This window comes from Astatotilapia calliptera, chromosome 10 (genome assembly GCF_964374335.1).
Source record: "Astatotilapia calliptera chromosome 10, fAstCal68.1, whole genome shotgun sequence".
NCBI classification, from domain to species: domain Eukaryota; kingdom Metazoa; phylum Chordata; class Actinopteri; order Cichliformes; family Cichlidae; genus Astatotilapia; species Astatotilapia calliptera.
In genome coordinates this window covers 32161403-32186469 of record NC_137431.1, presented here as the reverse complement: position 1 = coordinate 32186469, position 25067 = coordinate 32161403, and the positions used below count along the sequence as shown (strand labels likewise).

At 41.8% G+C, this 25067-nt stretch overlaps 1 protein-coding gene across 2 annotated transcripts in view; it reads right to left on the bottom strand.

Moving 5' to 3' along the window:
* sgcd (sarcoglycan, delta (dystrophin-associated glycoprotein)) overlaps positions 1-25067 on the bottom strand; it is a 449906-nt gene that overhangs the window by 63954 nt on the left and 360885 nt on the right. For both annotated transcript variants that reach the window (XM_026182769.2, XM_026182768.2), the window contains 2 exons: positions 21187-21274; positions 17404-17523 (listed from right to left, as the gene is read on the bottom strand). In XM_026182769.2, the coding sequence (XP_026038554.1) occupies positions 17404-17523; positions 21187-21274 (208 nt within the window). The remainder of the gene's footprint in view (positions 1-17403; positions 17524-21186; positions 21275-25067) is intronic.

The following is a 25067-nucleotide window of genomic DNA, read 5'->3' as shown; positions in this document are numbered from 1 at the left end:
ATTTTTAATAAATGATAAACAGTGTTTGGTGTTAGTGAGAGCAAACTGATTCCATCTTATTGCAGTTTATCACCGTCTGGATGCATCAAGGCTACGTTGAAGATTACGGCTGACTGCCAGTGGCTGCAGACCTGGTCCTTGTTTTCTAAGCACCATTGCAAATAGTTGCAGTCTCCAACCACCAACCCCTAAAGACGAGGTGTCAAACATAAGGTCCGGGGCCAGAATCAGTGACTGTAACTAAATTTCTGTAACTTTTCCTACTGATACCGCTCTCCCCCAACCACCACCACCACAGCCATTCACACTACACCAAAGTAATTAAGTAACAAATAAACGTTAAAAGACAGAAAAGCTCCTGTTTCTTACAGTGGAGTCTGTGCAGTGAGCTGATGCTTCATTAATTTACCACAGCAGCATTTCTTTATAATATAGATAAACAAAGACCCACAGTTGAAACTGCATTTTGTTTTCTTATATTAAGATATTGCAGAGATACTAAATGTGTAGTTAAAGACAGACAGAAGACAGCGAGGGGAGTTTCACTTGTCCCGTCCACTTAAAGTGGATCAAAGCGAGCTGCACGTGTCTCACCACTTAAATGAGTTTGACATCGCTGTGATAGTTTGAATGCAGCGTTACGCAGTGATGCTGTAGGACTACATGTGCTCATGCAAAATCTTTCTGGAAGCCACAAACATAAACTCATTAACAGTTGTGCAATTACTGCAAAGCTCCTTCCTAAACCAGTGGTGAGAGATTCCTAACTTAATGACAGCACGTGTGGAGTCACCAGCAGCTGAACACCTGCTGCTTCTGTCACCCCAACCGGTCGCAGCAGATGGCCCCGCCCCTTCCTCAGCCTGGTTCTGCCGGAGGTTTCTTCCTGTTAAAAGAGAGTTTTTCCTTCCCACTGTTGCCAAAGTGCTTGCTCATAGGTGGTCATATGATTGTTGGGTTTTTCTCTGTATGTATTATTCTAGGGTCTTACAGTATAAAGCGCCTTGAGGCGACTGTTGTTGTGATTTGGCGCTGTATAAATAAAACTGAATTGAAGTTTGTTAAAGGTTAAAAAACAAATTAGACTTTTGCTACACATGCATGCAGCTCCGTACTCAGCATGCTAATTCATGTTGTGGACACAGTAAGCTAAGAACAGGTTTAAAAATACACTTAAATACATAAGTACTAGAATAAATATGCACTGACAAATACTGCCACTACACAAAAGGAAGAAGCTTATAGTTCTTAAACAGATGAGGTGTCCTTTCTGTATAGTATCACAATACAACTGAACTTCAAGAGCAGCATACAGCGGGAGAAGATTGCTCCTGGCAGGCACAATTCAGGGCCAAAAAAGGACCCTTCTTCCTCCGAGGGGCTCAATTGGTTTGATATCCCAGGTTCAAAATTCTCAAAAGTCTCTCTCTCTCTCTCTTTTTTGCCCCGTCTTCTTTGAAATATGGTCCATGACACGAAATAGAAACGCATTAGAAGTCCTCACAAGAATTCCTGAGAAACGACACGCTCCCAGGGGCGAATATTCACACTGAGGCTTCATAACATACGAGGCGACCCTGGAGCAAAAAGGTCTGGTGCAAGGTTAGCTTCAGGCTACCGAGGGTCCACAGGGCAAAGACAGACGCAGAATAATGCCAGCTCCCTCTGAGCGCTTGGCAGGAAGACATCAAAACACAAACAGACTTCCCTCATTACAAAACAGACGAGGCAGAGTCGGTCAGACGTGTCAGAGCGAGCGCGGAGAGGGCAGCTGATCCCCGAGCCCTCTCTGGTCACGACCCTGCGATCAAGAGTCTGCTGGAAGCTGGAAGGTCGGCGTTGTTTCAGTAATGACCGAGAATAAATCAGATCCTGAAGGGGAGAAAGCTGAGGTCAAAGGTGTGGGTAAAATAATTCCAGAGATCAACTGTAGAAGAGCAGAATGAGAAAGGCTTCTCTTTGTATGGAGCTGTCCTTTCAAAAATCTCCAATTAAATTCCTTCTTCCTGTCTGTCTGACATTAGGATGAATGTTTTAATGGCGATTTTTCTCTTTCAGAGCCCCAAATGCAGCTCCTGGACTTCGATCATCAAAACAGGTGAACGCATAAAAGAGGTCGATGCTAAAATTGTTCTGCAATTTGACCTCGGAGTGAAATAATCTGCCCTCTGGTTTAAGATCAGCCTGTCAAGCACACAATAAAGATGCTGAAATAAGAGGAAACTGAGGGTATTTGGAACAAACTTTTTGCTCTTCAAGCAAGAAGTTTTAGTGAAGATTAAAACTGAAGTTGGTGTGTTTGGAAGATGTAAGAGCAGAGACCAGCTCCAACATGGCGTCCATAGACCGTGGAACCTCAGTGAAATTCAATAACTTGTAGAAATGACAGGCGATGCTATTGCAGAGTCATGAACGCAGCTGCAAAACACACAGATTAGTGACCGGCACTCAGCTTAAACTGAGTATGTCTGGATCACCTTCACCTCCAAATTACCACGAGGAGCCTGAGTCATTTTAACTCAGACTCTTTAATTCTGTGACTAGACAATGTCATTAAAATCAGGAACATCCTGTCCATGCAGCTTTTACTTCTGTGCTGAACTTTGGTCATTCTTGTCTCGGATGTTTGGACTGTCTAACTGCATCAGTGCAAAGTCCAACAAAGCTGTGAATTGTTGGAACATTTTAAAAACCGATGATTGTGTGCTTGCTTCCTGAACCCTGGAGGCTACAGAGCGACAAATGGAAGAACATGAGCTTTATTTACTTTGCTCCTTCCACCTTTGAGACCCCAAATGAAATGACATTAGAGTTGTTGGGCTACATTGGTCTCTAGTGATTGGTTGGGGAAAATTGAATTCCCCTTCCACTTAAACGTTGCTAGAATCAACATAGCGTCAGACTGACATCGGACTTGTAATTCCTTATTTTCTGTTTGCCCTTGAAGTTTGAAAATCCTTTATTAGACACAGAAGGTTTCCCATGTTAGCGTCTCTTCATCAGCTCCTTGTTAAAATCAGAATTGAATCTGAACTCACATCTTCACATACAGATGAACAATCGGGCCTCACCACATCTTGAAGGCCTCATAGCACCCACAGTGTATACGACTGTTGTGTGTCGTTAACCTTTGTGTGCTCCCACAGTTTTTACTCTGTGTGGTTTGTTGTTTGCGCTCTCTTCACCTGCCCCAGCTGAACATGACTGACCCAGCCTTAGGCTGGATCTCCTGCAGGTCCCACCCTGGTTAAGGGAGTTCCTCCTCCTACTGTGGCCAAGTCTTGCTCAAGGTTGGGTTTATATATTTGGGGATGCAGTGGCCCAGGAGGTAGAGCAGGTTATCTACTAATTGCAAGGCTGGCGGTTTGATCCGTGGTTGATCCAATCTGTATGTCAACGTATCCTTGGGCAAGATACTGAACCCTGAGCTGTTCCCAATGTGTTCATCAGAGGGTAGATATTAGACAGAAAGCACTGAGATGCAGAAAACAGTGCTTGGATGAATGGGTGAATAACAGATGCGCTATAAATCTCTCCGGGTGCTCAAGCAGAGCAGAAACAAACTATATAAGAACCAGTTTAGTTCGGTTTGACCTAACTGTCATCTTGAGATGGGCCAAATCACATCTCAGGGCCAACTTAAATGTGTTTTTCTCTGATTTACATTAAAATCACTGCACAAAACCCAACACAGTATGAGAAATGCACGGGTCTACTTTGTATGTCCTCACAAAGCTTCAGCACAACTTAGCAGTGCAGTACTGTATATGGTTCTGCTCTGCAGACAGACTCAGGGGCTTCAGTATGGTTTCTACTTTCAGTTGCAAAATCATCTGGAAAGAGAGAAAAACTGTCTGCAAAGGGCTTATTTATCCCCTCTATTACCTCCATCCAGACAGCATAAATAATATAAAATGACATCGACTGCTAGAGAGAAATACTGAAAGAAAAACATTAGATTTTTAGGAGCCTTTTAAAATGTTTTCTTTGAGACATTAAGGAAAATGTAATTGAGACAAATGGGGCAAAGGTGTGGAGTTCGGAGGTTCACTGAGGTGCGCATGCGTTGCACAGAGATATTCTGTGTTTTGCAGCTCTACAGAGAATCCAGAGCACCAGACTTTGGCCTGAAACGGTCTGTTCAGCCACAACAATAAGAGACGAGGATTTTACTCTCTGTAAATCAACTATAAGAATCACACCACTGAAAAATTCATTTTCCTCCATCTCCCTGGAGTCCTTGAATTAATATTTGATGCCGTTCTATTTTACTCTCTCAGTGTGAGTGTTACATTATACAGTTAAGCTGTGAAAGTGTTATGAGTTTGGCATTGTTTTCATCCATCTGCCAACTGAAACGCTTCCTCTGATCCCACTTTTAACACATCCTCTGTGGACGAGTTTCTGGAGTGACCACAGTGTGCAGATGTTGTCCCGTTAGCCGTGATGTGGCATCGTTTAAAACAGCCCAGAGAGATTTTTTTCATCTTAAATTTAAAACTGTGTAAACAGAAATTCAAATATTAAAATATTCTCTTTCACACTTTTCACTCCTCTCCTCAGAAACCTGTGAACTTGCACTCATCTGTGTGAAGTCCCGAGTCCTGACACTGAATCTTCTGAAAGTTCATTTCAAAGCACCAAACTTAAAGAAGTTCGCAGCTGTCGGGTCTTAAAAGTTAAGCCATCGCTGAAGCGTCTTAAACTGCATTCTTTCTTATGTCCAGCAGGAGGCCGAAGGTTATTTTGGCAAAAGAACATTTGCTGATCAGTCATTCAGAAATTTATTTCTTTGATTAATTTTGAATTTGTGATGATTCACCTTTTAAGATTTGAACTCCATTAACAGTTTTACTTCTAGCCTCTAACAGCCACTGCTCCATTTCATGACCATTTCCTGCTAATAATAAAATATAAGAAAATTTAATATTTTTTAAACATATTACTGGAAGTTTTAAACTAATTTAAATGAACAATTAATAAAGTGTTTATATTTATTTTAGTGCTGTCAGCGTTAATCTCGTTAAAATGACGTTAACGCCATAACCACATTAACAAGGAAAATCTCCATTAGCGAGTTAGCGTGGATCGCCCCGTTCAGCCACGCGCAAACTCGCTAGCAGAGATTTGCCGCATTATGCCGGTTATGGCGTTAACATAATTCATAAGTTTTTTAATTCCAGACTTTAAACCAACCATGGTGGATCGTGTACTGATGTACAGTTCACCAAAAGCTTTCTGCGGTACTCCTTCCTCCTGTTTTTCCTTCGTTTTTTAGTCGCAATAACAACTGTCACTACCCGATCCGTACCGGAAACCCGATCGGTACCCCGCATGCGCGAAAGGTGTCTACTTCCGGTCGAAGCATTTTACGATAGTTACAGGTCAGAGTATCTGTTAAGATGTTAAGAATAATAAGTACCTCTTAAAATGTTTCCGATAATGAAAAATTTAATATAATGTAGACAAAAACAAAAAAATAAAACGATAGTGACGGATCAGGGCTCCCCGATCCGTACTGCGCATGTGCAGGGGTTTTCTTCTTCTTCTGTTCGTTTAATGGCAGTTTACACCCCAGTGTTCGAGGATACTGCCACTTGCTGACCGAGCGAATGTAAACTGAATTAGCGTCATTACAAACGTGTGTTAAATTTGATTTATTGATAGTCGAGTGTGTTTATGCTTGTCTGTGTGGAGAGGATTGATTGGAATAGTGATGATGATGTCCGCTATCACTGTCAATTGCCAGTAAACACGTCATCTGGCTGCTGAATCTTCACGTGACATATTACAAAGTCTGTATTATTAATTCTGTAATTAGGCGCCATTCTTCTTATTTTACGGCGCTGTTGTTCAATCGGGGAACGCTCTGTGTTGAGGAGAAAAGCATAAATTTCTTTGTATACGGAGGTATCCATAGTTTAAATGTCCCGGTAGTCGAAAAGGAGGCAGAGCTGTTGAGAAATGCTAGGAGCTAACTGGGCGCTAACAGTATCATTCAAATATATTGAACGTCACAATGCTGGCAAAGAGAGGAAGTGACGTAAGATTTGCGCATGCAGGGTACCGATCGGGTTTCCGGTACGGATCGGGTAGCGAAAACAACAACAATAAAAAAACCCCAAAGAAGAAAAGTTTCTTTCTTTTGCTACTTTTTTTTTTCACGAACAGCTTGCCTCACTTACTAAATAGCACCACCTTGTGGCAGAGGCTGTGCAGTCCACATCCAAACATGGAACAAGAAAAAAAAAAAAAAGGATAATTGATGTTAACATTAGCTGATCGTTGACCATTTGTATGTGATCAAATTGATTAATTACAACATTAATGGTGAGGTACTTTATATCTAACAGAATGATTTCCAAAACATTCAACATGCAGAGACCTGAGTATCACAACATCAGTTGTCCTCTTACCAAATTCTGCAAACATTCCTTGCATCTTTTTGCATAAACTAGAGTAGCATTAAAGCAAAAATAAACCAAGCACTTGTATTTCAGCCCGGTTTATTTCTCATGAAAAAGACTGTTATAGTTTGAAGGATTGTGCTAAATTTGAACAGAACAGTGATGGGTGAGGAAATGAGCACAAGACCCCGGCAGCTTTCCAGAAAAATGATCTAAAATCAGTGAAACAATATTAAGTCTCATAACTCAAAGTGTATTTAAATGGTAATTTTTTAAATGTGCTTGCAGTCATAATTGTTTCAATGAACACTTCATTTCTTAAAATAAAAATATTAAACCCTTGAGAAAAAAACGTGTGTTTAAAACGCTTAAACAATGCGAATGTCTTTTCTCTGGGTAAAGCTGGGAGGTTTCCTCTAAATTTGTCTTCAGCGAATCGTCTGTACAAATGCAACATGCTTCCATTTGGCCAAATCTGAACTGATGATTTTTAGCAGCGAGATGGCTCACTGTCACCTCCGACTGCCGGAGAAGATGAAGTCAGTGCAGTGAAAGCTTTCATATGAGATCGCACACAAGAAAGAAAAGAGAAAAATCGTTTGCTTTCATGATGCTTTTCTGTGATCACACCACCATCCTTGATTTGCCTCTGCAAAAATATGAAAAAGGCTGAGAACTATAATGTGGAGTGGTAATTACTCAGTGGGCGCATCAAAGCGGACCGAGTGCTGATAACGCGCCTCAAACAGGGCAAAGACTATTGCAATTACCTTTCCCTCCACTCACCTTTCTTTTCTTCCTCTCCTCTGCTCTCCTCTTCCCCCTACAGTCTAGCCTGCACTATCATCAGGGCCTGAATACGCTGGAATTGGCGCAGGCTTCAGAGAGTCAATGGGACATAATTGAGGGTAATGAAAGGAGTTTAATTATAATTCCAACAGACAGGAAAAGAAAGAAAAAAAACATTGGGTAACGTTGTGATTTTTGCAAGGCCTTTGGATCATTTTGGCAAGCTCTCATTACACCGAAGGCAGTGCGAGGTGTTTGTGTGTGTTTACATGTGGGGATGAAAGAAAGAAAAGCACAAAAATATTCTTAAAATTCACAAAAATAACAGAAATTTATCTGCCTCCCAAACACAGAGGGATTACGAGAGCTTAACGCAGACGAATTATTTTATGTTTATTTGGTTCAGAAACACATTTTACCTTCAACTCTGACGGCTCAGCTTCAATTCCCAACTCAGTCCAATTAGTTTTTTACATAAAGGTCTGTAATCACGCTCACTGTGTCGGCCTGCCAGACGGCACACGTCTTACAAAAAATCACTGCTGGGGTCTCAAAACAACATTCTCAAACAACTTATTTGCATGGGCAAATACATTGGGGAGGATACGCAATGCTCATATTGAACACCTCCCCAAAATAGTCACTGCAAACATTTACATTCGCCCCTCTGGTAACTTAAGACTGATTAACTTTTTGGCAGGGCCATCGTGCTGCAACACTGACAAGCAAGTCAGCTCTTCTTCCCACCCAGCATTAATGCCACGGCATCCTGAAGTGTGATCTTATTTATATAGCGCCAATTTACCATAACAGTTACTGCTTTATATTGCAGTGTAAAGACCCTACGATATTAGAAAGAAACCGCACCTCCGATGAGCAAGCACTGGGCGACAGTGGGAAGGAAAAACTCCTTTTAACAGGAAGAAACCTCCAGCAGGGTGGGACCATCTGCTGTGACCGGATGAGGGTGAGGGGCAGGAAGACAGGACAAAAGACAAACTATAGGAGTGAGAGCCAGAGATGAATAAGGTGCATAAACACGTAGTGAGTGAAGAAGAAACACTCACTGCATCATGGGATGTCCTCCAGCAGCCTGGGCCTCTTACAACCTAACTAAGGGCGGATTCAGGGTTATGTGACCCAACCCGAGTTATATGCTTCAAATTTAAATTAAGCCCCAAGATCGAAAATGACAAACATGCCTTTGTGACTGAAATATCAAATCTAAGGTCAGATTTAGTGTCCAGCAGTAGGACAAAAGTTCTAACTGGCCAAAGATACTGACAAAGTTAGAAAAATCGACATGAAAAAACCTGACATGATGCATCTCAAGGGGGTTTTTGCTCTAATTACAGTTTAAAATAGAAGGCCACTGAAGGAGAGCGCATCCTCTGCAGAGGCCACTGGCCTCTCTCTCTTTGCTGAAAGTGATCTACGTCCACACCAATTCTCCTTGTCCATCCACTTTCTCCACGCCTGGTTTCATTACGTGAGCCTCAGTAGTTTTAACACAAAAACAGAGACACTTCGCTGAAAACAAACAGCTCTGTCGTGTCCTGATCTGTTGCCCGAGCAAGCATTGCTTTGATCGCACCTCATAAGCACAGCTCATTGTCAAAACGCTTTTCACATTGACTGATTCTGTCCAATGCCAGCACTCTGGTCAGAGCAGGTTTCAACTGGAATCCAGTCAAAGCAATGAGGGGTGATCAGATTTAAAGGAATGGGCCTGTAAAAATCACCCATACCCATTTTATTTGGTCACATATCCCCTTTTAGTTCGTTTTTCTGGGCATGTCTAGACAGCTGCTATTTTTAAGATCACCAGAAGTCACATCCTGATCACTTGAAGAGTCCACAGTTTCTAAGCCTGTAGGCAGTGGGTCAGGAGAGAGTGAAACCAGGACAATGCTTCTCTTCTTTTCCTTGACATTCAAGGGGTTGAATTCGTCCCTCAGGGTTAGACTGTCAAAGTGCAGTAGCATCAAAACTATCTGAACTGTGGTGCATGCCAGCGTGTGGCAGCACACAGCACACAATCTTCCCACGCCACCTGGACCACTCACCAGAGTTTCTTAAAAGCAAAGTTGAACAATAACCACTGTGAGACGCTTCAGGACATCCAGCACTGACAGCAGAACACGGACATGGACGAATGGCAATAATCCTGGGATTGGGAATAATCGGTTAATGCCCACATTTCAATCTCAGATGAAAAACAACGTGTCGCGCTTTAATATTTTGGACCATTTTGTTCAGGGACATCCTCGCCTTTACAGACACACACAGAGGAAGACATGAAGAAATCAGTAGGTAAAGGAGGAATGGACTGGACATGGGTAACAAAGATTACAGATGCAAAAATATAAGAACTGCCAACTGAATCATGAACATAGATCTACCTTGACTGCAACAGAGCTTGGCATAGTGGTCTGCCTGAACTGTGTCCAGGAAGATGCCTCGAGACATGACAGTTTAGGTACTGCGACCCTGATAAGGACAAACGGAAGACAATGGATGGATGGATGAAGCTGTATAATAACAGAAAAACATGGCTGTGGATCAATGGGTCAGAGGAACTACGTAAGCTGCTGTGGATTGCAAAGCAGCCTGCAGATGCAATGGGATGCCAAAACAGACGAATCAGATGTGGAGGAGGTCATCAGCTCTGTCATGTCAAGTGGTTTGGCAGTAAGATCAGCTGTAGCCAGCTACAGTAGCCGATCTACCTGGACCACCTGGATGTTTTTGACATTAAGCTCAATTTTAAAGAATCAAAGACCGAAATCTACCAATTTAATCAAAATTGTACAAAAGCAGAAAAACATGACTGACAACAGCAGTGATAACAGTTAAAATAATCTGTATTATTCTAGAAAAGTTGGAATATTCCTGCATTCGTAAATATATATAATAACCTCATACTGTATTTATCAGCACAGTCGACCGCTCTGCACTTTCTCAGCTCTGAGGTAAAAACCAGTCGGCACACTCACTCCACATGAGCGAGCAGTGCTTATTTTGGAGCTGCAGTTTGACTCGAGGAGGGTCCGAGCAGCTCACGAGGAGATATGCTGTGGGAATATCAGCTGACCCAGTGACTTACAAACCTCTGCTCCAGCCTCCCTCTGCTGGCCTTCAGGCTTTTTATTTAGCTCACATCGACCGGACACGCCGACGTTTCACAGTCAAGCAACACATTCATAAACGACTCTGAACACATGCGATCCAAACTATGTGCTCAGAGTTTTGCAGTTTATACTTCTGTTTCATTTTTTTCTTACTTTGACCTCACTTTGATCTCCAGCATGCCACACGTGTTTGTTTACATCGACTCTCAAGCTCAGAATGATACTTTACCTTGATGTAGTGCAGTTTCACTACACTATAAAACTGAACCCTGATGCAGTAAAACTGAAAGGAATTCTGACACAGACATGACAAACAATTAGACCACACTGTAGGTAGAAACCACAGTTCAGTTACATGTTTTAGTACGTAATAATAATTAAAACACTCAACATTTCTCCTGAATGTGGGGAAAAAATCCTGGGGAAGATTATAAGCAGCCATTACAGCTTGAAAAATGTCGTTGATATACAACAAACGTAACCGACGACGAAAGTCGATGACCGTTCCAGCTCCTTTTCCCACAAAGCAAAAAGCTGCTAAAATGAGCAAAAACAATCCACATAAAGGATTTAGGTCAGGTTTGACCCATCCTATCATTACATTCCCTCTGTTTGTGTTCTCATTTACTGTCCGTCAGCTGGGAGCCTGCCACCGTGTCTGACTAGACTATAAATAGTAGAAGGCACTGATGGCGGCGTCATGGATTTCCAATGACCTCAGTTGGACCAATTAAAGTTACACACAGGGGATAATTATGTATTTTATTGGTGGGGAGGAACGATGGGCCTGGTAATGACATGTGGCAGCTTTATAAGCCTCCGCGGTGCCTTCATACGTCAATGGGACAACAGAACCGACAGCAGCTCGTCTACAGCTGCTGTTTCAGCCGTCTGTTAGAAGAGCGCACTCACATGCAAAGTTAATAATGCATACTGTAACTGTGTCACACACTGCTCTCCAACTGTTTGTACTAGTCAAAGACCAAGCCATTGCACGTCCTTCCTATTCATGAACTAAAGAGAAAACAGAGAAAGGGACCGAGTGGGTGTAAGCAAGAAAAACGTGTCCAGTTGGATCTGAATACCAGAAATATATTCAGTCCCAGTGAAGGCCACACTTGGAAATGAGAATCTACTTTATTAGAGGTATTTTTGTCAGATCCTTTTTAGATATATATGTCTACTTCTCTACATAATTTTATGTTTGCTATAACACTTATAAATCATATCTTTTGTTAACATCACTGGTCTATTTAAGTCAACAGAAACGACACTATGTTTTCTACGAGTCTTAACCTGTTCTCAAAGTGATATTTCACAATAAATGCATTTATATTTCAAGCAAGTCATCAGACAAATACGTCTGTCTAAGGGCAACATGACATCATAGATGCAACAGCAGCGTTGACGGGGATGGAGGAGGTGGAAAGAAAAGATACCTCCTCCATCCCGACCTCCTCTCTAAAAGATTGTTGCAGTGCTACATACAACATGTTATTTCCACTCCTGCCTTTAGATGACAACAATCAATATTCGCAGTTCAAACTCCATCTTTAAGATCCCACAACAGCCAAATAAACAGAAGCAGTGACAGCGAATATAATATCTCTGCCTGATCTATCCAGGACTCCAATATTTTTTGAGCACGGACCGAATCATTTCTCAGAGCATGAAATGTGAAATATAAAGACTGAATCTTCCTTCGGCTTGTTCTCGTCTGGGGCTAAATTCTTGTACAAGTGTTTTTGTGTTAATGACAAAATAAACTCGAAGCGAAAAAAGAAAATATACTGTAAGAAGTGAAATTCAGGTATCGCAGCTACACTGAAAATCTTCACACGTTTTTTTTTTAGAAATTAGACAAATGCAGCGAAGCTCAAAGACAAGGTTAAGAAACACAGGAGTAAAACAATAAGAGACACGAAGCGCAGTTCGGTCTAACACACCTACATTCAGAACCTTTGAGAATAACAGAAATCTTTCAGGAGCTGAAAGAGCTGACTGCGTCTGCCGAGGCAGCCGATGCCAAGGTGTTTGATTATCCCCGTCGCCTTGAGCGGCCTCGTCGAGCAGCTGTGGAGATAAACGGAGTAATTGACAAATTGCGGGTGCTCTCTCTCTGCCACCGCTCCCGACTGCTTTTTAGTGTTGTTGCCACGGTGGACTGAGCTGCTGAGAAAGCTCGAGTTTCATTCAGATTTCCTTCGTTTTTCCTGCCACGTCTGTCTCAAGAGGGCATAACCTGGAAGTACGAAGGGCTCTTTGAACTGTGTTGAGTAAAAGAAGAGTTAGAAGAAGCAGCTAATGAAGCTGGAATTCAAACTCAGGCATAACTGCACACCAACAGCAGCACTGATCATTTCAGTTTGTAACCTCCTGCAGAAATATTAATGAAATTATCTGATAAAGACCGTCAGTGAGGTTTGTGCTTATTTTTTGGTGAGTGAAACTACGTATTCGAGCAGCACTCCACCAAAAGCAATCACAACAGCAGCTGTAGCGCTGTGTCAAGCCTTCGTCTCTTTATATTCTGTTTCCAAGGAGCCAGACATTCCCGTCATTTTTAAAGTAGCCTTGATTAATGGCTCTCCAGGCTTACTGAGGGTTTTCACAGTCTTTCTCTGGACATTGGCTGCTTTTACATTCACCTTCAGTCCGATCCATCAGAGGAATGCTTCTTTGAGCTATTTAAGCATAAAAACACATGTAGCTCAACAGGTGAACAAGTGTTGTGTCTACACATAACAGACAACTTGAGGCACTTTTGCAAAAACACGTAATCTGTTCCCATTTCTTTAGTTGAAAGAACAATAAATATCAAAACTAACATCATCAATGAATATTTGACATGCAGTTTTCCTAATTGGGCTTCCATCAAGTCAGAAAAGTGGCACAGAAAAGAAGATCAGACACCAACTCGGGAGGAATAGAAAGACAAACGCAACAACATTGTCATCCCCTATGTAACCGGTGTATCGGAAAAACTCAGGAGAGTTTTCTCCAAGTACGACATCACAGTGTACTTCAGACCCAGCAAGGACAAGACTCAGCAGTTCATCTGCATCTAAAGGACAAAGGTCACTCTTTCGAGGACGCCAATGTTCACATTTTGGACAGAGAGGACAGATGGTTTGAAAGAGGAGTGAAAGAAGCATCTATGTCCACTGTGAGCGACCATCTTTGAACAGAGGCGGGGCTTACGACACCAACTGTCTGCCATCTATAATCCAGTTTTGAGATCCCTCCCCAGACGCCTTAACGCCCACTCACATCCTGGGCCATCTGACCTCAGGAAATCACATGATAGGGTGGGGTGGACCTACACCCGTCTTCACACCTTGGCTCGTGTGATTAGGTAGAAGATCATTAGGAGGTCCATTGTCCCTCTTGGGGGACACTCCCACAGGGCTTAAATCTGGGACTCTCCACCATTTGACCCTAGAACTGAAGAAGCTTCTCAGATTACAGGTGAAACGTCTTCAAGCAACTTAAAGAAGTCCAGACGCTTTTCTTTCCAAGCTCCTTAGACTACGATGACCTGGATGACTGAGAACCTTCACAGACATCAAAACGAAGTTTGACAGGCACTAAACAGAACGTTTGCACCAAAATAGGGACTCTCCAAGAGCATGAGCTCAGCACAAACTCAGCATATCTAAGCACAGTGTGTAGTGTTCTTAACTGGTGTATTATATTTGATCATTAATTATTTTTTTGTTTTTGGGACGTCTGCATGCATCATGCATCGTCATTCTCCTCCCTGAAATTTTTAAGCAAATGCAAAAAAACTGGCAGATGTAGCCAATATGATAGAAATCAAAAATAATATGCAAACACTCCATTTTTTAAATGGAATTTTATGGCAATTATTTCATGATTCAGGCTTTAAATTGTCAAAAAAAAAAAAAAAAAAAAGCTGCTGAACATGACAAGTGGAGGAATTCAAATCAGTTTATTTATACAGCCACAAATCACATCAACAGTTTCCCCAAGGTGCTTTATATTGTAACCTGAGAGATGGATCTGATCCTTCAGTTTGTCCACCTACTGTTCACTGAAGCTTCATCAGAAATGGCCTAAGTCAAGGGTGGCTGTCAATACGACATTTTCAGGAAGGGAAACGGGGAGAAAAAGTTCATACATCTAAGAAAGCACCTGACTGACAACGATCCCAAACACGCTGCCAATGCAGTGAAAGCAAACCTGGACCGAAAAACACCCAGAGCCTGATCCTCAACATTACTGAAGCAGAGTGGGATCATCCTGACAGACAACAAAAAGGGAGAAACAGCCAAGGAAGAGCTTTGAATGTCTTTCAAAAAGCCTGGAGAACGATTCCTGAAGACTACTTATAGAAATCCAGAGAAGCTGCCACACATACGAGCAGACCATATATTAACTTTCAAACTTGTTACAATTATACAAACTCTTTTTTTTTTGCCTTGTTTCCATCCATTTCTCATTTAGCAGTATATAAAGAAATGATTTGAGACTTTTGTCCTGTTTTGTACCTTTGAGGCTTGGAAATGCATCAAAAACCAGTCCAGAAACCAACGGGTGAAGTCAAGGTGGCTACATCCATCTTTTAAATACAGTCTGGTTATGCCACCAAATGTGAGACATTGAAATAAATATTGCAACAAAAGCTACACCTTTCTATTAAACAACTCACAGCGCTACCTGTCCTTCCTCTCCTCTGTGCCGTCCGTCACCAGCCTCCGTCTGTGCCTCCGTCTGTGCCTCCCTCCATCAAGAGGAGCACTTTGCAGAGACCGGTGACAGTAATAAAGTCTGACTCAGTGAGGCTGGAAAGGATGTAAATGAATGTAGATGAGGATGAAGAGTAATTGCTCACACAGAGTGCTGTGAAAGGTGTGTGTCAGAGAGAGTGAACCCTTTGGAGCTCTTAACTGGAAATGGGTGGCCCAGTCAAAGAGGAGAGACTTCAAATATCTGTTTCTCTATTAATGTTGCTGAATGGATGGAGCAGACGGGCGAGCGTCGGTGAATGATGGCAGATGCAAAAATAATGGGGAATGATGTCACAGAGGAAGCAGCAGAGAGAAAGAGAACGTTTTTAAGTAACAGGGAGGGAAGGAAGAAATTAAAGAAGGCGGCTATTATCTCACTAAATATTACATTTTTTGTATTACTGTTCATCTCATTCAGGAACGTACACTCATTCTGTTGGATAAGTGTGGAAAACTGATGTAAACACGCCAAAAAAAGTCTATAAAATGGTGCACACAACACCTACAAAAACTTCTGTATGGCAGACTACCTGACCTCAGTTTGGCCAGTCTCCTTCTCAAAGCGTACCAAATGGCTGCTTTGGCGTTTTCAGTGCATCCCTGGAAAGGTCTGCTTTGACCACATATTCCCTGCACTTTGAGATTTTACCACAGACATCAAACAAACATCAACTTCTGCAACCTGACTTTCATAACGAGGCGCCTTCATCAATGACTTAGACCACATTACAGTTTTCCGTGGAAGGCTCCACCATGCCCATTCCTGATCAACACCTCTGGATCTCTTAGCGATTGTATTACATGCCAATTTATCCTCCCCTTGCAATAATTCCTGAAAAGCCAAGAATCTTTTGCCCACATAAAGACAATATTCACTCAGCATGGCCCTAGAGTCTAGATCAGGGATCTTGAACTCCAGGCCTCGAGGGCCAGTGTCCTGCAGCTGATTTAAATGGCTAAATGACCTCCTCAACATGTCTTGAAGTTCTCCAGAGGCCTGGTAATGAACTAATCATTTAATTCAGGTGTGCTGACCAAGGGTGAGATCTAAAACCTGCAGGACACCGGCCCTCGAGGCCTGGAGTTCGAGACCCCTGGTCTAGATGGTTCATACAACTCTATCCTAAGCCATCTCCGGTGATCAGCACAACCCTAGCCTCAAACCCTAAAACCCACGACCCCATCAGATCAAGAGAGTGAGAGAAGAGAGTGAATGCAGTTAAATGTATGTTCTGGAAAACCATCCTCAGCTCCAGGGGAAAAGCACGACCTCGCAGGTTTCATTCACTGTCACCATAAATCAAAATCCCATTTTTGAAGCGCTGAAAACACAGTTTCACCCTCAGCTCATTAACGACCCTCAGGCGGGGCATCCATGTCAAACAGAGTCTCTGTTTAAGTCAAAGCTCCAGTCTTGTGACATGACCTTATGAGAAAGGGCCGTCAACATTAAGCTTAAATCTGCCACTTCCTGCAGGCAGACTCCGGGATGATCCTCTCTGTTGGAGCGTTAATTGTATGCAGATGCTTTGTTTATGCTTGTATTCATGATGTTGTCTGTGAGCTAATTTTGTCTTCACCATCCTCCGTTACACCCCTCTGCTCTCACAGGAAATCATTTGTCGCAGCGGTGTCACTCGGAGGCCGACTGGCCGCAGCAGTCAGAACAACTCTGTCACTTCTTATCTCCCGTCATAAGCACAAAACTCATTTATCTAAAGCACTAACATGTCAGCCTCTCCCCCCCCCCCCAAGAGTCCTGTTGGTGAATATGAGCTCCCCAACACATCACTCTCTTACCTAGCTTGAATTTCTCTCTCTGGAAAAAAACAAACAAACAATCCTCCTCATCCTTTTTGCTAGTTGTCATCTTACTCCTGGCATACACGACTACAACCAGCAGAGATCTGAGCCTTGCTCTTCTCACTATCGACTGCTTATGATGCTAATATAAGCATTACATTACTCTGCTTTGCATTTATTGTATGTCAGTTTGACACATTACATCAGCTTGGATACAAACGCATGTGTGTGTCTCAGTGTGTTTCTCTGTGTGTGAAAGAAAGTAGTATATCTTAGCTAAAGCAGTTACTACTAAGATAACCCCTAAAAAGGCCACAATAAAAGTCCTAAGAATCTCAAGTTAAAGCTTTTTACCTTCCCAAAAGTGAGTCCACCAACAAACAGCAGTTTTAACTCCTTATTAACAACATCGCAACAAGAGCCGCACCTATAAAACAAAAGGCCACGCACTCACGCACATCAGCCATTTTCCCACTTTAGATCCTAACCGAGTATTCAAGGCTTTTGAAGGCGGCCACTCACCCATCACTCGGAGCCGGTCTGCGCCCACCACCACCTCCTGCTCATCGGCGGAGAACAGGAGCTTCCCAGAGGTGGATTTCACTTCAAACATCTTGCCTCGTGCTTTAAATCCACTGGATCCTGAACCGAAGGAGAAGAGAAGAGAGAGGAGACATCAAAGAGGAGGGACTGGAGCTGATTTCTTACCGAATTACCCGAGAACATGAAAAAAGCACCCTGGTGGAAGATGTGGGACTTATGACCAAACCTGTAATATTGATTTTGTTGTGATTCATGAGACTACTGAGAAAATGTCCAACAAACCGATCCGGTCTTTAAGTCTGACGTCATTAGCTGTGCCTGGGCCCAAACTCAGCTGCAGGCCCCAAAGTCAAATGAACACTGCGGCATCACAGAGAGTTAAAAACTGTCTAAATTCTTTCATCTTTAATAAAATGTTACATCTCTACCAGGTGTAACATCTAAGTTTAACATCTAGGCATCCATGAAAACAGAATTTATTACATTTAACAGAGTTAGAAGTTAGCAGGAAGTTAGCTCGCTAGCTTCCATCTAAACATGACATAGCATGTTCTAACTGAGGGATTTCTGAAAAAATTAAGACGTACAGCTTTGCTATCACTTCCAACATAAATGAAGACAGAAAATTAAACAGCGGTGGCTTTTGTTGGTTTACTGAAGTTGGGCTAGCTGGTATATAATGATGCTACATGATCGCTAGCAACACAGCTATGTTAGCATAGCATAAACACAGTGAAGCTGGAGGATGAACGCTGACTTTTTTCCATTCAATAAAAGTTAATGTGAGGGTTCCCGATGGTTAGGGACAAATGCAATCGCATGGCAGGATGCTGTAAACGGACCAAACTTCAGTCAGGAGAACAACTGAGATCATACGAGGTTAGTCATTTATATACTGCTGCTGGGCTGTAGTTACATCGTAAGGTTTTAAAAACTAAGCTTTAAAATGAACAGTGATAATAAAAACCGAGAGAGGCCGACAGTGATCACTGACTGTTTTTAGGGGCTTATTGAGATTAAATAGAACAAGATACAAAGCATTAATATATGTTAAGAACATACATACATAATATATGTTAAGAACACAACAGCCTTAATAAACAGTCATTTTTTATCACTTAAAGACCGGATTAACTGTGTGTTCTGATCAAATGTAACCAGAGTCAAAGGAGGGATAGACATCCCCTTTGCTAAAGAGGCCACAGGTGTGATGTCATATTTAATCGCAGTGCCTTGTGATATTGTTGTTTGGTCACCAATGCCTAATCCCATTAGTGGAATTGCTGATCATTAATTCATATTGAGCAGACGAGTAAATGCCAATGTCAAGTGGCTTTGAAGGACAGGAAGAATGAAAATAAGGCAACAGTCACATATCAACTAAATGTCACTGTCTTTTCCTTTTATTTGGAATTTTGTTGCTATTCCTAGTTTATAAATTAGAAACAAACCGTTCTGATCTAATTAGAAAGCATGAATTATTTAGCCTAAGCCAGTTTAAGATATTACATAGAACAGAATAAACAAGGAAACATCTCGAGTCTAGTTGTGATCAAACGTTTAGAATTCCAACCATCCAGTTGTGACCTGTTGGTGGAAGCAATCCTCTCTGCAACACGGTTGTGCAAACCAGACATATTTCACTGAACGTGTGCCGGAAAGATCCTCATGCGCCAGCTGACAAAACTCTGACTGGTGTCACAACAAACAAGAAAATGTAGACAACTCCACCCAATCCCAAATTGCTTTGTCTCACGCGGTGGTAGAAGACACCCAACGCAGAGGCTGACTGATTGACACGCGCACAATTGATTCTGTCACTCTCCATCTGGGGTGTGGAGTTCCTCCCCGTACACCAACGCCGCTTAGTCATCAACGCATCCGAGCAGACTTCATCTTCCTCCTCTTCAGACTCGGGAGGCAAATGTCAGCTTGCTTTTTAATGTGAGAGACGCCTCCCGAGCATGTTTACGCCGAGTGATTTCACCAAAAACTGTCAACTCGATCAACGTGACAGGTGGCGAATGAAGAGATGTAAAGAAGAAAGCACAATCACAGAGTAATGGAGGAGAAACTGAGACCTCTTCTGGCATACTTAAAAGGATCAGAGGAGAAATAAAATCACGACGTGTAAATGCTTAATTATAAATAAGGCAATGACTTCTGATAGCAGGAGCAGCTGCTTCAAACATGAGAGTCTGGATTAGAAACGGTTCTCAGAAAGAAATTTGGGAGTTGCAAAATATTTCACATGCTGTAGAAGAACATATGCTAAACAAATGTTCCCTTCACATTCTTGAATCTTTGCAATATGGAATAATTTTAGCTTATCAGACCTCAAAAATTCACTGTGATGGAGAAGTGATCAAACTACTTGACTTTGAAATATCTCCTGTGAATATTTTAAAAGCTATAAGAAGTTATTTGTTGGGTAATGGAGCTTACACTAAAGCCTGTAGTATGAAGCAGGATTAGGTCGCAGTCATATGGGCCTAAAGACCTCCAGCTGGTGACCCCCAGGCAACTTCCAGTTGCTGGGGAAAAAGGTCTACTCCCTGACTGACTGGTGATTGGTTGCTGAAGGTTGCACAGATGGAACCAGAAACCTCCTTCTGATTGCTTTGGTCGTTACCAGACTGCTGTGGCTGCAGTTTGGATGGAAGACGCCGAATTGTCTGCAAACAATTTTTCTTTATACGTGAACGGTCTCCATTTACAGTTTTAAAGTTTCACTTAGTGAGTCGTTATTAATAGCAGACGAGCTAGCGTCTTTATTGCAACCAATGTGAGACTGTGGCAATCTAAACCTGACCAAAGCAGTCAAAAAGAGGTACGCACAGAGGGTTAACAAGGAGTGTGGTAACTCTGTGGTAACTTATGCTGAAGAGCCAACCTTCGCTGGAGTAGATTATCTTCTGAGTATTAGATTCGAGGTACAAAACCGATCGGTTCTCTGATCAGCACCTTTTCTGGAGGATTTCTCAAACCTTGCTGAGCTTTTGCTGCAGCAGCTGCTCTGCTGTACAAGCTGTGTTTTGGGTTCAATCTGCATATTTTACAAAGATAGTGCAAACTGTAATTTTACAAAAATAAAGCTTTGCCGCCAGTACAACTGTCCATGTTTGTGACATAATTTCCTCTAGGGATCAATAAAGAATTCTGATTCTGATTCTGATTGGTTAGATCCACCAACACTGCCATTCTCGTGTGAACATGCTGACAGCTAGACTGTGAAACTCTGTGTTGGCTTAACAACTTGGTAATCACCATCATGTGACCATTTAGCCCAGTTGGCTATATTTTTGTTATCTGGTTTCACTTTCACTGACATGAGCAGAGTATGTCAAACTTGTCCTTGTGATGGGCTGACGACCTGTCCAGCATATAGCACACCTAACCCTATCACGGCCCGGATGGACTCCAACCCCTTTGTCATCCTGAATTGGATAGCAATAGAGAAACTGAATGGACGGAGGTTTTGAAAGAATTGGTCCAATTCTTAAATGAGCCTCATTGCGTGGCTGCTATCTTTGCCATATCTCTCTTCTAAGACAAGTTTTAATCCCAAACAGCTTTCTGGCAAAATGAAGGTCAAGTAATAGAAGACAAAAAGGCGTCACCAGTTCCTGTAACATAGTTCATGAATAAACCTGAGGGGAAGAATCAAAGGAACTCAGATCTACTCCAGTTTAACCGCTGCCTGTGAATCTTTGCAGATTCTAATGAAAACAATGAAAATCAGCGTTTCTCCGGCAGTCTTACCTGTGACGAGCTGTGTGAGCAGCTTGTTGTTGTTGTTGACGATATTGACGGACACATTTCTGGATGACTGCAGGAACAGTGGGCGGCCCTGCGGAGAGATTGACCAGGTAACTCATTTAAAGCAAGGTGCAACTGTCATCAAGCTGCTAATGCTTATGCTTCTTCCTGCTCCTTTTTGAACATGGACGTTATTTGGAGTTGTGGTTGCTCGTTTTCCTTTTGTTTGCTTTGTTCATTTGTCTCTTTTAATTCTATTTTTTTTTTATACTTTTTCAACATGTTCAAAATAAAGATTCAATCAATCAATCAATCAATGCTTATTTAATCATGTGAAGTCCAAGTTTTTATCGATGAGGACAAGTAACCCAAACCCTGTTTAAAAAACTAGTTTTATCTGTTTCAGTTAGAATCTTTATTTTTCGTCCTCTGATTGCTGAGACTCTGGGATATTTTTCAAAAGCCAAACATCGTACATTTTAATATATTTATGTGTCCAAATTTACGATAAGGGTTACTTATCACCGACAGCGACTTAGACTAAGGTATAAACACGAGTCGGGGACTGAAAAAAAATTAAAAGGAGTACAAAAAAAGAATGGGCCACAACCACTGCTTCATCTTCAACCTTTTATAAGATTTACTTCGCTTCTTCACATCACCTAATTGCCTTGAATTTTTTGGGCTTTCGGCAAAGAAATTGGGTGCAGTTGATTTATAACTCAATACAAAATAAGTGGTGATTGCACGCGAATCCAGATTACCTTCGCTTCATAATAGTTGAAAATTTTAAATGATTAAAATCCAATATCTAATGTTGATGGTACAATTTTATACTGTACTGTGATATAAGAATGCAATATCTAAGGATGATGTTACAACTGAACCACTAACCAGCATTTAGCTGAAAGCACTCCCACTGCATGGCCATCGACTCTCTCACGCTTGCATTGCGTTTGATTTTGTTGCCTTATGTCTTTGCTGTGCTGGTCTTATATGGCCTCAGTCAGCTGCTAGATAATGAAAGTACAAATGCATCCACACACACATAGAGATGGCCACAAAGGTGTGACTTCAGACACACACACCGCCATAACTGTCCGCACTCAGCCTCCTGCTCCGTTTGATAACTTCCATTTCCCAGAGTGCCCTGCATTAATCTGTAATGCTGATCACGTTGGACACTCTGCGCTTTCTGTGCCCGACTAATCTTCATGCCTCAGTCAACTTCTTAATTAGAGATAACGGCCTGACCATTGTGCTGCGCTCGTAGCCGAGGAGGGGATATGCCTTGTGTGTATATTACAGATAACATTATGGCTCTTGCCAAACTTATTGAAGTTCCCACAGTAAATACATCCAATATATGATACACAAGTAGGAACTTATTACAATAACAATGAGGTGTGCACTGAATGTAAAACTAATAAGTTGGAGAACAGTTGACACTTTGTGTTGCATTAACTGTGGACTCGTTTCTGAATGTCACTTTGACAAATATTGCCCAGGTGTGTGTGTAAAGCACTTTTAAGTAGTTTTAAAACAGTGTCCTGAGGTAAACAGACTGTACTTATATACTGCTTTTCTACCCAAATTGAGCACTCAGAGAGTTTTCGTACTACAAGCCTCATGCTTCGACATTCACACACAAACGCACGTTCTGATGGATGAATCACGGCCAACTTGGGGTTCAGTATTTTGCCCAAGGATCCTTCGGCATGCAGTCGGAGGAAGCCACAGATCAGACCACCGATCTTCCAATTAGTGGATGACCCACTATGAACCACAGCTGCCCCGAGGTGCCATGGCAGTAAGGTTAGATGTATTTATTTTTAACAGTGCGTACTAGTCGAAAGAAAGAGATAATTCACTCCAAAGAAGATAAAGTATCTGCAATTCAAAGTTTCCCCTCAAAAAAGGGAATTTATTGACTATTTCCAGAGTTTTCTACTAGTTGCTAAAGATTTTTGGTTAGGAGAAACAGATACCAGTGCAAAAACACTCAGAGCCCAGGTTTATAAGTGCTTCTGAGTCAGAAAGATACTAGAAGCTATCTGACTGGGATGCACTTAAACATCCTTAAAACTGCAGTGAGTTTCTTTACTGACAGCTCAATGCAAAGCGGAGCGAAAGCCTACCCAGACACACAAGACGAACGGGAGGTGACCATGTGTTCCCAGACAAGCTGAAGTACTGGAAAACCTCATAGCCTCCAGCTGAACAGCTCTAAAGAGTGAGCAGAGACTCCCCAGCATGCTGAGGCACAATAGCAAACTTAACAGTGTTTACAGTGAGCTTCACTTAAATGCATTTTTAATAAAGAGTCACAATAATGACCAGAAATATAAGGAGGAGACGCGGCACTCCAAGAATCCTGAATAGAAATGCTAAAGATCACAGCTGCCCTTTTTCTATTAGCTGATCATGTTGCACTGATGCAGCAGTAGCAACAATCAGAGGGTCAAAGAGAAGGTTGTCAAGAATTCTCTGGAAAATGCTGCCACCATTCCCGGAGCATCCCGCAGAGCTCCTTGGGCTCTGACTGAAGCAACTGTGCTCCCCTCATCCATAATGTGAATCCGGTTAGTGGCTTCATTGGATGACAATGTGATTTTTAAACCTTATTTTGGGTCAAAGTGTGCAAACCTTTGAATGGGCTTTTATCAGATTTGACCTGCATTTCTATACACTCAATTGGAGTGCAGAGCTGCAGTAACCACTGAAATTGAATTTATGGCGCTCGTTCCTCATTTAAGTGCAGACTTCAAAATAACCATCTGGATTCTTTCCAAGATAACTGCTTAGATTTGCTTTTAGAAGGACTTTGACAGTGACAGAGACGGTGTCTCATACAGAGATCATGCTACATGATGCATTTTGTGTTTCATCAGCCATACAGACAGGACTTGCTATGATAAGGTAAGGACAAATGACAGACTACTCACTTGCCAATCACAGGCTTTTCCTGACAGGAAAGTTAAACAATGGCTCAAATAAAACCGTTAGCTTTTAAATCTTTCCACTTTTAGGCTTTTTCAGGCCACTTCTGAAAACAAATCTTCAAAGTAAAACAGGAAAACCAACCCAAGAGAACACTGAATGAAAAAAAAAACACTAAACAAGAAGTCCAGGACATGGAAACACACAGTGCTAAGACTCACTACTAGAATACAGAAACACTGGAAACAAATACTCAATGTTCCACGAAATAGACTAGCCCTGGCGCTTATTTCTCAGTCTTCCATGTCATGTAGTTTTTTTGCAGTCTGAAACTGGCAGAACTCACTGCAACTCACTGCAGGTCCTGCTTGTACAGAATCAGTTTAACTAAGCTTTGCCTGCAAATCTGCATCCAATTGTTTAATATCACTTTTGAGGAGCTGAGAGAGAGTCCACGTTATATTATTCATACATTTCCTGAATATTAATGTTGTGTGGAATGTAAAGTTGGAGATAGCAGTCATCCCTACTGCTATTATGAATGCAAATCTAGTGATACCAATGTTTTAACTATATCACTGGCTCATATATTATTAATACTAAGCACTAGAGATATATTATAATATATCACTAATAGAACTGCCTAGAGTATTTTTTTGTTTTCAGCCTGTTTGCAGTTTGGATTTGATTTTCCAGCCCTGGAGGATGCTTCATGTTAGAGCGCTAGCTGAGGCTGGCTCCAAAAGCAAGTCGAACCTCACAGACTTCCACGTATAAATACACACTAAAAATGCATGTTGCCAATCTGATATAAAAATGGGAACAGCCTCTATGGATAGTTTCCCCCTTTGTAAGAAATGTAAAGTGGCTGAAATTTTTTATTTTTTTTTTAACTTGTAGCTGGAGCTGCAAATTCCAGTCACTAAACTGAGCCTGTGTTTGTG